This window comes from Haliotis rubra, unplaced genomic scaffold, assembly GCF_003918875.1.
Source record: "Haliotis rubra isolate DU_JTF1 unplaced genomic scaffold, ASM391887v1 Scf1862, whole genome shotgun sequence".
Lineage (NCBI taxonomy): Eukaryota > Metazoa > Mollusca > Gastropoda > Lepetellida > Haliotidae > Haliotis > Haliotis rubra.
Genome location: NW_025765850.1, coordinates 29,662 through 44,104, shown reverse-complemented (window position 1 = coordinate 44,104; position 14,443 = coordinate 29,662). Strand labels below are relative to the sequence as shown.

Here is a 14,443-nt window from a genome sequence, read left to right as displayed (position 1 = left end):
ACGGCAGGACGTCTTGCACGCAGTCCAGCTCGACGTAACCGGCGCCTTATCGTGGATACAGAAACATGACGTCCAGTGGCGTGTCTGAACGTATCGTTGACTGAGGTGGCTGTGATGTGTCGGCTCCTGAGAACGATCAATCGGATGTAACGATCATCCTGTTGCGACGTCACTCGTGGCCTACCCGATCTTGGCCGATCCTGGACAGAATTCGTCTGTTGAAAGCGTGTCCAGAGGTTGGAAATGGCCTTCTGGGATACACCATGACGCCTGGCTACATAACGTTGTGATTTCCCATCTTGTAAGAGTGCCAAGGCTTCATGTCGTTTTGCATTTGACAAACTTCTCCCTCGACCCATGCTGACGGAGAAGTGAAATTTGGCCCCTACCCTCACTGAATCAATTTCAAACCGTGTACAGGTGAAATGCACGAGGTTCATACTGCAACATGTTGTGATGCACGTGCTCACACCGTGCATGCTCATGGCTGCGTTTGGCTTGACAATTTCATGACATTTTCATCATTTTCACCAAAATTGTACCAGGTATGGATTTCAAAATCCTTAGGCATCAAGGCTACGAATATGCCGAACAGTATTTCGAGTTATGCCTTATTCCACACATGTGAAAAGTTCATTAGTTTCGGGCTATTCAAGTAGTCAAAAGTTAATTGAAATAGGGTAATCTGTTAACAGGGGTGAGTCTAAACTTTTGATGGGTAGTATATATCATGTATATCGTCATTAATACATTCTAAATTATCTGGACTGTCGTTGAGGGTAGAGAAATAATCCACCCAGTCTCCAATATCTATGGGGTTTGGGCGCAGTTTACGACCTGATAAACGTTTTATTGTACCTCAAAAACGTTTCGAGTCAGTTGTCCAGGTCTCCAAATCATCTCTGACGTTGCATATATTCTTCTTTCTTTGTTCGACATAAGGACTCGTATTCACTGCATGTTTTCTTATTTTTCATCAAGAAAGATTTGTCTTTTGATTTTCTAAAAGCATTTAGAAACTGACATCGTTCATGCTTTTTAGAGAGGCATTCACTATCATACCATGGTGAAGTACTGCTTTTGTGACTTTCTAGTCGTATAAACATGGAGGCAGCTGAAAGGATGGCGTCCGTGAATATCGAGACTGCTTCTGCTACATTAGTCAATGAACACATGGCTGCTTGTTCGAGTAATGCTAAAGTCTCCGAGGATTAAATATGATGAAGAAAGTTGAGTTAACACGACTCCTTCCATATGTACCTGCACTTATCTATATGGGTAGAGGTCGGGTTCGGCAAAGAGCTACCGGGTATATTGACCTCTAGATGTATGGGAAGATGCTGGGATTCAGACCGTGACACGATGTGAAAGTTGGCGATTAAAGAGAACATATCCGTGGAAGGAAGAATATAATCAATCACACTACATCCTAAATGACCTAAGAAGGTAAAATCACCAATGCCGGAATCACTTCCACATCTCCCGTTTTCGATATGTATATTCAGTATTGCGCACAAATTCAGTAACTTTCGTCCAAAACTGTTCTCAGTCTTGTCACATTAATATCTTACCATCTCAAATTCTGTGAAATATTCACTTACAAAATCTTTACCCTGGTGATATATGAAGGAAACATAGACGACACAGAACAGTCTACATACACGCAAGACGACCTCAGGGAAATGCAGATAAAGCGTGACATACATTCCTATAAGAAATGCTTGAGACAATGAAGGTAATGCTGTCAGCTCTCCTCTTGGTCTTTTACTCCATATCCCAGTCATAAACGGGAGTAGTCAATGCTAACGTCACTGTTTCAACAACTCATGCTGTTTCATTTATTGATGACTTATTTATTGGCGTAACAATGGACTCCAGTCTACTCCCCACCTCACATCACTGGAAAGAACTGGACGACATTTAACAAACCTACAGATATAACAAACTAAAATATCTGTCCCCTTTGGGAAAAAACATAGTTTACTGAATTTGCGCTCTGGGTCACGTAATATTTTGATTGGAGGAACTGAGGGTGATAGTCTGACCTTTGACCCTACAGGTACAGTAGACATCAACCTTACATTTAAAGGAGCGTAAATCTACTCATAATATAGTTTGTCGAGCTATTGCACATGCGCATATCCGGGAAGCCAATACAGCTGGGAGATAGATTAAAGATCAAGTATTTGGTGATCTCACTATGATAAATCCTGTTAGTCCTTATTAAGACAAGAACATTGACTCGTTCAATCCCGAAACTCCCAGCCAACAACAAACTTGCCGAGACGGACACATTACGTTTCCAAAACGGCACAGGCACAATATTTATCAGAAAAAACGTTGTGTGCATTGATTACGGGACAACGTGTGTAGCAGTGCTGACACACCAAAATAAGTTATCAGTAATGAAACAACATAATATGTACCTACGACGATACAAAACAACATGTATTAATGGTGAGTGAGCTTTCGGCTTGACGAGCTTTAGCCACTTGGCTACCTACATGTATTGATGACGACACAACAAATTATATATTTAAGATGATATATAAGCAACAAATTCTCTTGAAGACACAACATTATACATGTCAGTGAAGGAAACATGAGCACCTAACACTGTCTATATACTGTGTTCTGTGGTTTTCATGCCTGTCCTATCAGAAAGGAAAGTGATGACGAAGATGACGACATTCTGGGCTAGGCTCACCTCCATTCTCTCCCCCTGATATGACGACAGCAGATTTCGTCGCCAGTGACTTGGGCATCCCAACAAAAAGCCCCCACACGCGGGAGTGGTAGGAGCACCTGCTGACGTAAACACCAAAGGAGGAAGACACCGTGCATTCTTCCTCCGACGAAGAGACAGAGGTTCCGGAGAAGCAGCCCTCCATGACAATGAGAGACTTCCTCAAAATATACACAGAAATGAGGGACTTCGCTTTTTCTTGCGTGACGCGCTTGCTGTCCCAAATCGAGAATCATCAACTGTAAAGGAACAACCCAAAATGCGTTGATTTGTCACAAGTGAATAAAAGTGAATATGGGAGTGACAAAACTGGTTCAGTTCTAGTCGTAGGTAACCGTGTCAGCTTTACAATTCGGCTGTCTAAACCGGATAATTTCTTCAGTCGCGACGAGTACTGGTTTAAACGGCTTCCGCTGTACATATAAATGCAGATTACATGGGACAAACATTCCTATAAGAAAGGCCTGACACAATGAAAGGAACACTGCCAGCACTTCTTTTGGTCACCACCTTCATATCCCACACAGCAACGGCAGGAGTCAATGTCAGCGTCACAGTTTTAACAACACAAGTGGTTTCATTTATTGATGAATTATTCATTGGTGTCACTCTGGACTCCCATCTCCTGCCTGCCTCAGCGAAATGGGGAGGATTAGACTTCAAGTAAGTAGGTCAAGGTGATCGGCATAGAGGTCAGCAGCTATCATGTTATTGAAGATTCCTTCCATTTGAAGTTAGTAAATTGTATTCGGGGCACACTCATGCAGTACGCTACGTTCATAAACAACTATAACGAACGCAACGAAATGCTTGTTTGTTGTTGTTTATATGTCCCTACTAGGTGCTGAATATTTTAGAACGACACATAAGGAACGACAGATATATCAAACTCAAATTTGTGGTCCCTCTCATAAAAAACGCAGTTTATTGTATCTGAACTTTGGGGCACGTCATATTTCAAATCTACATTCAGGCAAATCAGCGAAAAATATAGACCAAAGGTCCTGATAAGGCTAACCACTAAGAAACTAAACTAGGTCATATTACATGGGCGGACCTAGGAATTTTGAAAGTGTGTGTATGTGTGTGTGTGTGTGTGTGTCAGGGGTTCCACCAACGCAAAAATCTTCAATGTGGTCTTAAGTCATTTTTAAAAGGGGGAGGGGTCGAACCCCGTGACCGCCCCCCCCCCCTCTCTCTCTGTGGATCCGCCAATGTTTTAGCAGATGTCTGTAAGAACATTGTATCCAAACCGTTAAGCGCAGAAACGGAATGTATGTAAATGCATTATGCCATTTCTGTTTTGGTGTTTTATCCGTTAATACATTGTATATGTGTGATATGTATTTGAACTCTTTGTTCCTGCCTCGACGAGATTATGTAAAAAGGTGGTAACTTAGTACCAAGATTTTCCTAGTGCCACGCTGCTGTTTACCTCCAGCTCTCAGAAAGTTCAGGCCCTGGCGAAAGGTTTGTCTCCATGCTATCTGAGGATTGGAGGAACTGGGGGTGACAACCTGACCTTTGACCCTACAGGTCATGGCACAACAGATGTCAATCATACATTTACAGGTGCGTGTATCTCCTTATTATATTTATAGTTTGTTGAGCTATGGTATTGCACATATATGTATATCCAGGAGGCCAGTGCAGTCCTCTTGGGGGCTCACGAATATTGATGCTCCGAATATTCCAACATTTTAGGTATTTGTGATCTCACTATTGTTAAGCCTGCTGTGTCTGCAGGAGCTTCCTGGGATGCTCTTAATACATTTGTCCAGGATGTCAACTGGAAGTTAATATTTGGTCTGAACGCCCTGAAGAGGAAGGATGGTCACTGGGATCCTACCAACGCAAAAGAACTGCTGCAATACAACAGTGCGAAGGGGTACCAACTGGCAGGCCTGGAACTCGGAAATGGTATTGACATAACCATATGCATGGAAAGATATGACTGAAAGTTACCATGTTAAATGATTCGAATTTAACATACCAAATTACAATGTGTAAAATTGTGCAAATCTCATTACTTTTTTTTTGGCTGAATTCGAGAATTGTGCCACTTCTCTTCAAAATCAGGGTACAGGTCCCACTATTATGAATGACTAGACATTCCTCTTATGTTCTGTTATGTTATTTTTTACAGAACCTGACATATTCCCTGAGCAATATAACATCACTGTGAGTGGCAGTCAGATGGGTATGGACTTCTACAACTTCAAGAAGCTGCTCCGATCGACACCCGGGTATGAGACAACACCAGTAATTGGACCTGACGTGGCCTCTGTAATCGGATCAGAAACACAGTTCTTTGCCGAGTGAGTACATCGCCGTGGCCATACAATTTATATGGGCCCAACCAAGTTATACTGAGTACTTTCTTTGCTTCATCTTTGATATAAGTGACTAAGAGAGTTCGTGTTGGCAAATATTTGGTACAGGCATTGATCATAAGTCAGATTATCGTAATGGCATTATGTAAGATATACTGGAACGTCAAGGTAACACATAAATCGAATTGTCAACATTGGGCAGGCGAAACAACAATAACAAGTTCAACGGAATTTCTTACGTGTACACACATAACACAGGTGAGTGGAGATTCCAGCTGTTAACCAAAAATACAGGTGAGCGGCTGTCCAGCTCGTACAAACAAATTATCAGACGTTTCCAGCGAGCGGCAAAATCCTGCTCGCGGTCGACCATGCAGTCAGGATACCCGACTGATAAATACACACATGACGTATCAGGACAATAATATAGTGTGCGTAAAGCGTTATCGTTTTTGAATGAATGTAATATTTTCATGCCAACAGTAAGATATTTGAAATTGGAGACTAGTCTTATACTGATGAGCCTAGACTCGGCAAGGCAAGCAGATGGGATGTGATCTGCACTAAAAGTAGAATTGGCATGAGAAAAAAGTAAACCTAGCCAACTTCCAAAGTCTTACCGAAATTTTATGAAAACTTCATTCAAGTGAAACTGGCTCGAAGATATTTCAGCGAATAGCATATTGTGTGTCCGAGACCATAAAAGTATTATTCGGCTGGCGTTGACGCTGCTCTTGTCTACCACCATCTCTTAACTACCGGTTGCTTTGCTACGAGTTAGGGTAGGGGAATCGTGCGTGAGGCACAGCAAACTCACGCTACCCGGATGCTCCACCATCTGACCAAGAGCGTTCGTTTGTAATGCTGTCGGAAGGTAGTTCAGGATGGTTGTCAACAGACGGAAGTAGTAGAGTTGAAGACAGTGGCAGCCATGTTTATAATAGGTGGGGAATTATGGTCTTAATGGTATACGTTGATAGTAACCACGTGACATAACGCACAGCAGAACAGAGTGGCCAATGTTCACGCTGCAGAGACTTGTTCTGTCACACACATGGACTAGTCAGACGCACAATCCGTCTGTTGATGACCTGGGCCCGTCTCCTTGACTCGTCTCAACTCGTCTCGTTCCCCCGTCTGATCATGTCATGTCAGTCCGGTTTTATACACAGGGCATTATGCCACATTGTGCAAGGTCACTGACCTATGCACATGTACACACGTAAGTAACATCGGCCGACGTAGGGAGGTGTTAATTGACAGTTACTGATAACACTGAGAATCAAGGGTCTTGCCCGGAGGTGGGTTTATGATAAGAGGGGACACACCGAATGTTTGCTGAATACATTAAACAGATAAACGAGATAGAATTTCGGTTCACTTTGGACATATATTGAAACCATCAGGTCGTTTGAATATATGCAGTTTCAGAGAAACTTATTGAAATGGTTTAATTTATGGCATAAGCGTTAACCTCAATATCCACATTATAAAATTATAGCCTGGTGATGAGGTCAATACCTGTTTTTATGGACCCGCGAAAAACAATATTGACCTAGGACGAATTCACCAGTCAATAATTGTTTTATTGTGTAATTACCGAAGAAAAAGCTTCTAAAAACCAAAACATTTAGCCAAGAAAAGTAATTTAATTTTCGCTACAAACCAATAAAGTGATGTGTCAACAATACAGTGACATGTAAACAATAGGATGACGTCATAGCATGACGTCCAAATCTATTTTTAGTAACTCAAGTCAATATGACTTTTGGTCGGAGCTGGGTTGGAGTGAATATGCTTTTCTGTCAACGGTCAGGTGACCGCCTCTAGACCAATCAGGTAGCCAGAAAAATATGCTTACCTAATAAAATAAATTGTACCCAGTCAACAAATAGTTTGTATATTGTCCTCGCATCTACAGAGTGTTCTGTGTGTGAGACATGTGAATATACATATAACGTTGGACCTCTCCTATTCAAAACTTCCCCACAACACATCACGATCGAGAAACGCTTTGTTATTATTTATGAGAATAATATATGAACGAGGATAACTGATACATAGGGGGTTCACTGACCGTAATACATGTTCACAGAAAACCTCGCTCATGAGCAAAGTTGATTGTGCGACTTTTTATATACCGTGAACATTTGTCATCCTAACGTTGTCTGACACTCCTGGCAAACAGGCCATGTTCAATTCTGCCTCAAACGTTCTGAAATGTAAACACCAAAGGAGGGGCCTGAAATCTGACCAACGGAAGGCTGAAGACATCCCTCTTGTCACACAACCTTTAAGAGAGTTGATAATCTGACTGTCGGAAGGCTGAAGACACCCCTCTTGTCACAAAACCTTTAGGAGAGTTGATAATCTGACTGTCGGAAGGCTGAAGACATCCCTCTTGTCACACAACCTTTAGGAGAGTTGATAATCTGACTGTCGGAAGGCTGAAGACATCCTACTTGTCACACAACCTTTAGGAGAGTTGATACTCTGACTGTCGGAAGGCTGAAGACACCCCTCTTGTCACACAACCTTTAGGAGAGTTGATAATCTGACTGTCGGAAGGCTGAAGACATTCCTCTTGTCACACAGCCTTTAGGAGAATTGATAATCTGACTGTCAGAAGGCTGAAGACATCCCTCTTGTCACACAGCCTTTAGGAGAGTTGATTATCTGACTGTCGGAAGGCTGAAGACACCCCTCGTGTCACACAACCTTTAGGAGAGTTGATAATCTGACTGTCGGAAGGCTGAAGACATCCCTCTTGTCACAAAACCTTTAGGAGAGTTGATAATCTGACTGTCGGAAGGCTGAAGACATTCCTCTTGTCACAAAACCTTTAGGTGAGTTGATAATCTGTCTGAGTCTGTATGCTGAGACCTAAGTATGAAACAAATGAAGCTACCTCATCATCTTTTACTAATTTAGGTATGTCAACAACTCAGAGGGTATTGGCTAAATCATGTTTTTCCCACGACCAAATCATGTCACTTTGTTTGGATTTTACCCATCCCAGCAGAAATTCCGATTTGTATGTATTGAAAGAAACTAATGTGAAAGAAGGAGAGCACAACTGGTTATCATGGGGATGCTTATTTAATTTCTAACTGTTTTTCCCAAACATATTTCCTAGATGTCATCAGTGAGGTAGACCAGCATTCCACATAGTGTTTTCTCACTGCTCACCACGTTTACTACATGGCTCCCGTCAGTCCAAATGAATATGTAATCTTGCCTTTCCCCAGAAACAGAATCCCCAGGTGAAAGGGGCAAAATAACAGTGACCACTGAAACTTGAACTATGAAGATATATACAGTGTCGGTGGCACCAGCCACTCCCACTATTTGCCTGGAGAAGGAAGTATACAACCCGGCGCAACACAGCAAAACTGTAATGACAGTGGTCGATGACGCAGACGTTCCTTTTGTTAATTATAATTACAACCACCGTGCAGAAATACAAGGATTCGGGGCTTTCAAGGAGGAAAACCGTTGTGGAAATTGATTTGTTTGACAACACAGTGGACGTCAGCTTTAATGTAGTGGACCAGCCATTTGCTTTGTACTTGACTCGGCATTGATACAATTCTGGGACTTCAGTCCAACAGCAGAAACATAGACCCAGCTCACATAAAAGTGATAGTTGGCATAAACTACCAAGTCTTGACTATCAAACAAATGCGAAACTACCAAGTCTTGACTATCAAACAAATGCGAAACTACCAAGTCTGGACTATCAAACAAATGCGAAACTACCAAGTCTTGACTATCAAACAAATGCGAAACTACCAAGTCTGGACTATCAAACAAATGCGCCACATGTGGGTGTAAGCATGTCCAACCGTAAACAATACAATATACATGCGTTTATGAATCACCAAAACCAGTGATGACATTCGGTACCCTGCTCAGTCGATGATACAATTCAGAAATACGCATGTCGTGCACATCGTCGCAAAGCTAATACCCAGGCATGAAAGGTATCTTCTTCTCAATAACAGGACCCTTTCGTTGTTACACTGCGGAGGAATGTATTGTTAAACAATGTTGTGGGAATTTTTATTCCATTCTGTTAGGACTTAGTAGACGTTCACATGTTGTAACAGTAATTAGTTGTAAGGAATGTATTACCATGTAATCTAATCAGTGGTTTGGAAGTTACAATACATCTTCTCAACCATCTAGGGTCTAATCTAGCATGATTTGTCGCGTTCTATTACATCGCGATCAGCTATATTATTTTCACGTAGGGTATCCTGCCTCTGTTGGAATCTTGACCACAGTGGCCACAAGCGTGGCATTGATATGCGTGGCTATCATTTATGAAGATGATGCTCGGTTATCGACCTAGGAACACATATTATTTTTCAGTAAACCACGCAGACTTCCATGATCATTCATTTTGGTTTTTTCAGTTTCTTCGCAGCAGGAGGAGACAGGGCCGTTGACAGAATAACCTTTCACCAGTAGGTGCAAATGATTATGATATTTATGTTCTACAATGCTCAAATACCTCTTCGTGCACGGTTTAATATTCTAATCTTATTTCTAACATTCTTTGACACAGTTCCATCAATACATCCTTGGCTTACTGAAAGATCAGTCAGTTCATATATAATACTAGGGTCCACATTTATTACATGAAAATGACTTGAACTGACTTTCTGATATACAGTCTTTTATCATCTGTCGTGGAAGTTCATCATAGCAGGCGTGGCTGCTGGTATAAAAAAGGCATGCTACTGAGTAAATTATCACGTTTTACTTGTTAGCTATACTTCCAACTTGACAAGAAATATGACAAATACTAAGGGTGACTATTGAGGGGGAAACAACTACATTTATTGCGAAAGCGATAGTCTATTGCAACATACTATTGCGATAGCGATAGTCTATAGAGCAACTATTGCAAAACTATTTGAAGTCATTTTCCAAATGAATGTATAGTTTATATGAAATAAACACAAGTTGAAGTAGTTTCAGTATCTTTTAATAACTGACAAGAAACTTGAAACCCAGGTCAAGTAAAAAGTTAAAACATAATCTCATTGAAGCTACTAAGTCTGCACCCAAACACCCTGTATTTTGCGCTGCGCATGTACCAACGGAAGTCATTTAGTAAACTATCAAAAGTCACACATACTATCGATGCGTCGATAGTTTTTCGTTTCTTCCATCGATTAATTGCTATCGGAGACTCAACAATTACAATCTACCAATCTATCGACAGTTACTACACCAACGGCGATACCGCACAACTCCCCAATTTCACCGATTCCAAGTTGATGGACACACTAGTCAGTGCCATAAAGACAGCGCTGGATGTGTCAAGACGCACCAACCCTCTGACTCCAGTCTGGCTGGGAGAGACTTCCTCCTGTTATCACGGCGGAGCTCCGGGAATCTCCGATAGATATGTCGCTGGGTTTCTGTGCGTAAAAACATCAGCACAAAATTTCACACATACACATTGTACTTTAGTCAACTAATTGTACTTTAGTCAACTATACTCGCATAATGATGACTGATGGTAGTTCATGATAATGCTTTTTCAAGTGATATTTACAAAATAAGTAGCCCAAGATAACATTTGCCTTCATTCGTAAATCGTTTAGTAAAACAACAGACACGTATGTTGTGACCTTAAATGTAGAAATGGGCTGAAGTCACAACACACGTACATTCTATTGCAACTTCTACACCACCTTTTGAAAGTGTACACTGTCCAGGTGGCTGGACAAGCTTGGTATTGCTGCCAGGATGGGCTTGAAAGCAGTTCTCAGACAGGATTTCTACGTTGACAACTATCCACTGATTGACACTGATACCTTTGATCCATTGCCTGTAAGTATAGAGACGACCATTGACCCACTGCCCGTATGAATGAAACTGGAAGTTTGTTCATATATATGTATATAGTGTGCATGTACACGGCGCACGCTTCTCTGGTTTTAAACATTCCTAGCTGCTGGATCAAATGTTTTCAAGGATAGTGTTTTAGTTTACAAAAAAGTCCAGCCCTGTAAATCAAACCTTTCTCAGGCGATGTGGCTGGTGCGTGTAGGGATGGGCATGGTGGCATCTTCCTGCTAGGATAACGAATAACTGGGAATGGTAGACACATGTAGCACCTACAACAATAAATCCCTGAGTTTCAGTGACCCTCTATTATTATATAGACTGTACCGCAATGTTGCCTTTAAACCCAGTGGTGTAAGTGTTTCATTGAAAATTCAAGCATGGTTAATCTCAACCTAATCATGTTTGATATTGTATGTACGAGTCAGTTGGGATGATGTTGTATTAATCACGACTGTGGTTATTAAAGCAGGCGGTGAAAAAAGCCAAAGTTGGATGAATGCTATGCATTTTTATCAAGGAATGAGAAAATTACCCATCATGCAATGAATGTGATTAAATCACTTCATTTGGAACAGCAGTTTCTGCGATAACGATGAAAGATATTTATGTTTTCGTTGCCAAAGACAACTGCAGATGATGTTGCGTAACAGAATGGAAACTTACCGCACTGAGTTCATTGAAATATTGAATAGATGTTACAATGACAAATAGTTAGTCTAATTCATTATTTCACATGATAAAATTCTTGGAGCAATAAATATCACTGAACATTTAACTCAACAAAATATGGTTGTAGAGAAGTCAATCATTCCTATATTTTATTTATATTGATGTAAGCTAGTGAGTTTGTTTTGTTCATGCGTTCCTCTGCAGGACTACTGGTTAACTGTCCTGTATAAGAGACTGGTCGGAGGTTCCGTGCTTTCAGTAACGGCAAGCGTGGACAACAGCACCATCAGAGCCTACGCCCACTGCACAAAGCCATCCATGTAATTTCAAAATGCAGCCAGATATTTTAAAGCATTAGCCTGCTAAGACGTAAATTCAAAGTAAGAAAAATCTGTTGAATGAACGGATGCGATGTGAGGTTAGGTATCACGAAAGTATGAAGGGACTTGTCCTGGCAGTTGGTATGTTGAATAAGTTCACAGGGATTGATATAGTCGTTGGATATTATGGACCTATGATAACCTTCTAGCTCACTGAGATATGTCATGAACAATGATGATAATTCCATGGATAAACAACTTCTTTATTCTGTGAAAGGCGACGTGTCGACATAGATTCTAATGTCATTGTCAAGCAAGTGATACATGAGAAAAAATGTGAGGGAATATATACGTGAGCTGCTATTGCAATAGATTAGGGATGAGTTGTATATACAGTAGATACAGTATATATATGGGTTGATAGGCTGATGTACGGATCTTGTGTAAGAGAGTAAGTAAGTTGATTTGCGAGTAAGTAAGTTTATTTGAAGACAGTTAGATACGTACAAAGAATGAATTAGAGAATAACCAGATTGGACGCCAGATGAATGTCTGTACAATAGATGAGGTTGATGTATATAGCATGTACTATATATTGATGTTTTCTGATATGACCTGCCCGGGAACAGAATTGGATGCCCAGACACTTTTGCCAACCGTTTGTTCACATTTTAATCAAATAATAAAGTACGTGTCGACATAGGTCTTCTTCCGTGCGCCATTGAAAATCAAACATAATCAATACAGAATATGGAGTAAAATATAATGGGTTCAGATTCATGTTCATGTCAAGGGAACGGTCCTCTAATATTTAGTGTTGTGTTTTAGTTCCTATGGCTACGCGCACGGAAGTGTGACGATGTACTTCCTGCTGCCCACGGATAACACTACCTCCATTACGTTTCCACAATTTCCCGACCAACCTGTAGATGTGTTCTGGCTGACGCCAGTCGATGGACTCACCAGCAAGTAAGTCCTCCTTCAACCTAAACGTTTTCTAGTTTACACCATTCAATAGACACACTGGCAAATAATTCCACTTGTCAACCTATAGATGCTTTCTGGTTCACATCAATCGGTAGACTCAGCAACAGGGAATTTACAAATCGAGATTTTCGATTGATGTTACAGGTGGTAAATTAAACTAAGTTTCTTCTAGAAAACCATAGAAAACCACGTTATGTGAGTGGCCGGCCAAACCAACACTATTATATATACATGCAGATATCATGTGGGAGTACACAAAATAATATAAGAAACATGCAAAGCACTTGTTCCATCTTCACCATATCAGAACCGTGGCCTTGAACAACAACCCGCTAAAGCTTGTCAATAATACCCTGCCGGAGCTGAAACCTTACAGGACGGAAGGAAACACGGTTACCTTCCCCGGGAAGTCATTCGGGTTCCTCGTCTTCCCTGAGGCTAATGTGGCTGCCTGCAGTAGCCAGTGATCATGTTCACAGAATGATTCAGAAGAATCTGTACAATCTGCACTTGCTATGAAAATAAATCTGAATATTTATTCTTCATTCAGTCATGTGTTTCTCTGATAGTAGTCAAGCTGAATCCTTGCATGCACACAGTTTCCAATCCGAATCAAAATGGCAAAATTAAAGGTTCTTTTTTCTGAAATGATGTCACTATTAACATGATAATTTTGTATTACATTCACATGAATAAAGTATGCCGTGGACAAGAATTGTTCGGAATGGTGGATGACTTAGATGTGAACCAATATGTAGTTCATTGGAGGTATATACTAATAACCACTAGTACTTGAAACTGTTGTCGAGGAATAAGGGGCAGCCTACTGGAATAAACATCCCTTCGTCAGTCTGAATGACTGAGTTCAGATCCCCAGATAGATACAATGTGGAAAAATATTCTCTTGTTTGTGGCTGTGAAAAGAATTTTAATGACATATTACCCTGTCTGCGCATAACCATACCGACTTCTCTTTAACATTATCATTTGAGTCACACTCATTGTTTCCAGAGAATTTGATAGTATTTAGAACTGTGATCTCACATTAAAATTAAACTGGTTTTTTTTAATTGAGCAAATTAACAAAATAGTCATGGATAAATCATTGATACATAGTGATGAGGCAAGTGCCACTTAACCATTCGACGTGTACTTATTGTTTTTTTACACTTCCCATTATGAAAATATACTACAATTATCAGAAGGCGATAATGTAATGATGCATCTACTCGTAAGTAATGATGATGATTGTTACTAGCTGTATTCAGTAAGAGACAGTATATACAGTTGCATCTACGTCGATGCAAAGGAGTCGAATATTGGAGTATGTGTGTAACTCTTACTGATTTGTTTGTGTAACACAGCACTCAAAAGCACTCCGCCAATATACCGACTACCTGTAAATAGAGCAGCTTTGAACACATCATCCAGTGATTGATACAAAACAACGATCAAAGCAGTTGGGTTCAATGTGATCCAGTGAACAATATATACCGATATACCGCACGATCCATACGTTCATC

General features: G+C 40.7%; 1 protein-coding gene across 1 annotated transcript; it reads left to right on the top strand.

Moving 5' to 3' along the window:
• The first annotated feature begins 2,727 nt into the window (after positions 1 to 2,727).
• LOC124273972 (heparanase-like) lies at positions 2,728 to 13,463 on the top strand. The gene is made up of 10 exons (XM_046709310.1): positions 2,728 to 2,795; positions 4,188 to 4,318; positions 4,493 to 4,666; positions 4,893 to 5,064; positions 9,498 to 9,548; positions 10,313 to 10,513; positions 10,812 to 10,926; positions 11,818 to 11,933; positions 12,762 to 12,902; positions 13,228 to 13,463. Exons 1-10 carry the CDS (start codon positions 2,728 to 2,730, stop codon positions 13,385 to 13,387), a joined length of 1,329 nt encoding a protein of 442 aa, XP_046565266.1. The 3' UTR covers positions 13,388 to 13,463.
• Positions 13,464 to 14,443: the final 980 nt, after the last annotated feature.

Bases quoted from the DNA above. Each gene is read 5' to 3' on its own strand.
- LOC124273972 (XM_046709310.1), top strand. From the start codon at position 2,728: ATGACGACAGCAGATTTCGTCGCCAGTGACTTGGGCATCCCAACAAAA. The intron at 2,796-4,187 runs GTAGGAGCACCT...GTTTACCTCCAG, and splicing joins AGCCCCCACACGCGGGAGTG to CTCTCAGAAAGTTCAGGCCC. The intron at 11,934-12,761 runs GTAATTTCAAAA...GTTGTGTTTTAG, and splicing joins CACTGCACAAAGCCATCCAT to TTCCTATGGCTACGCGCACG.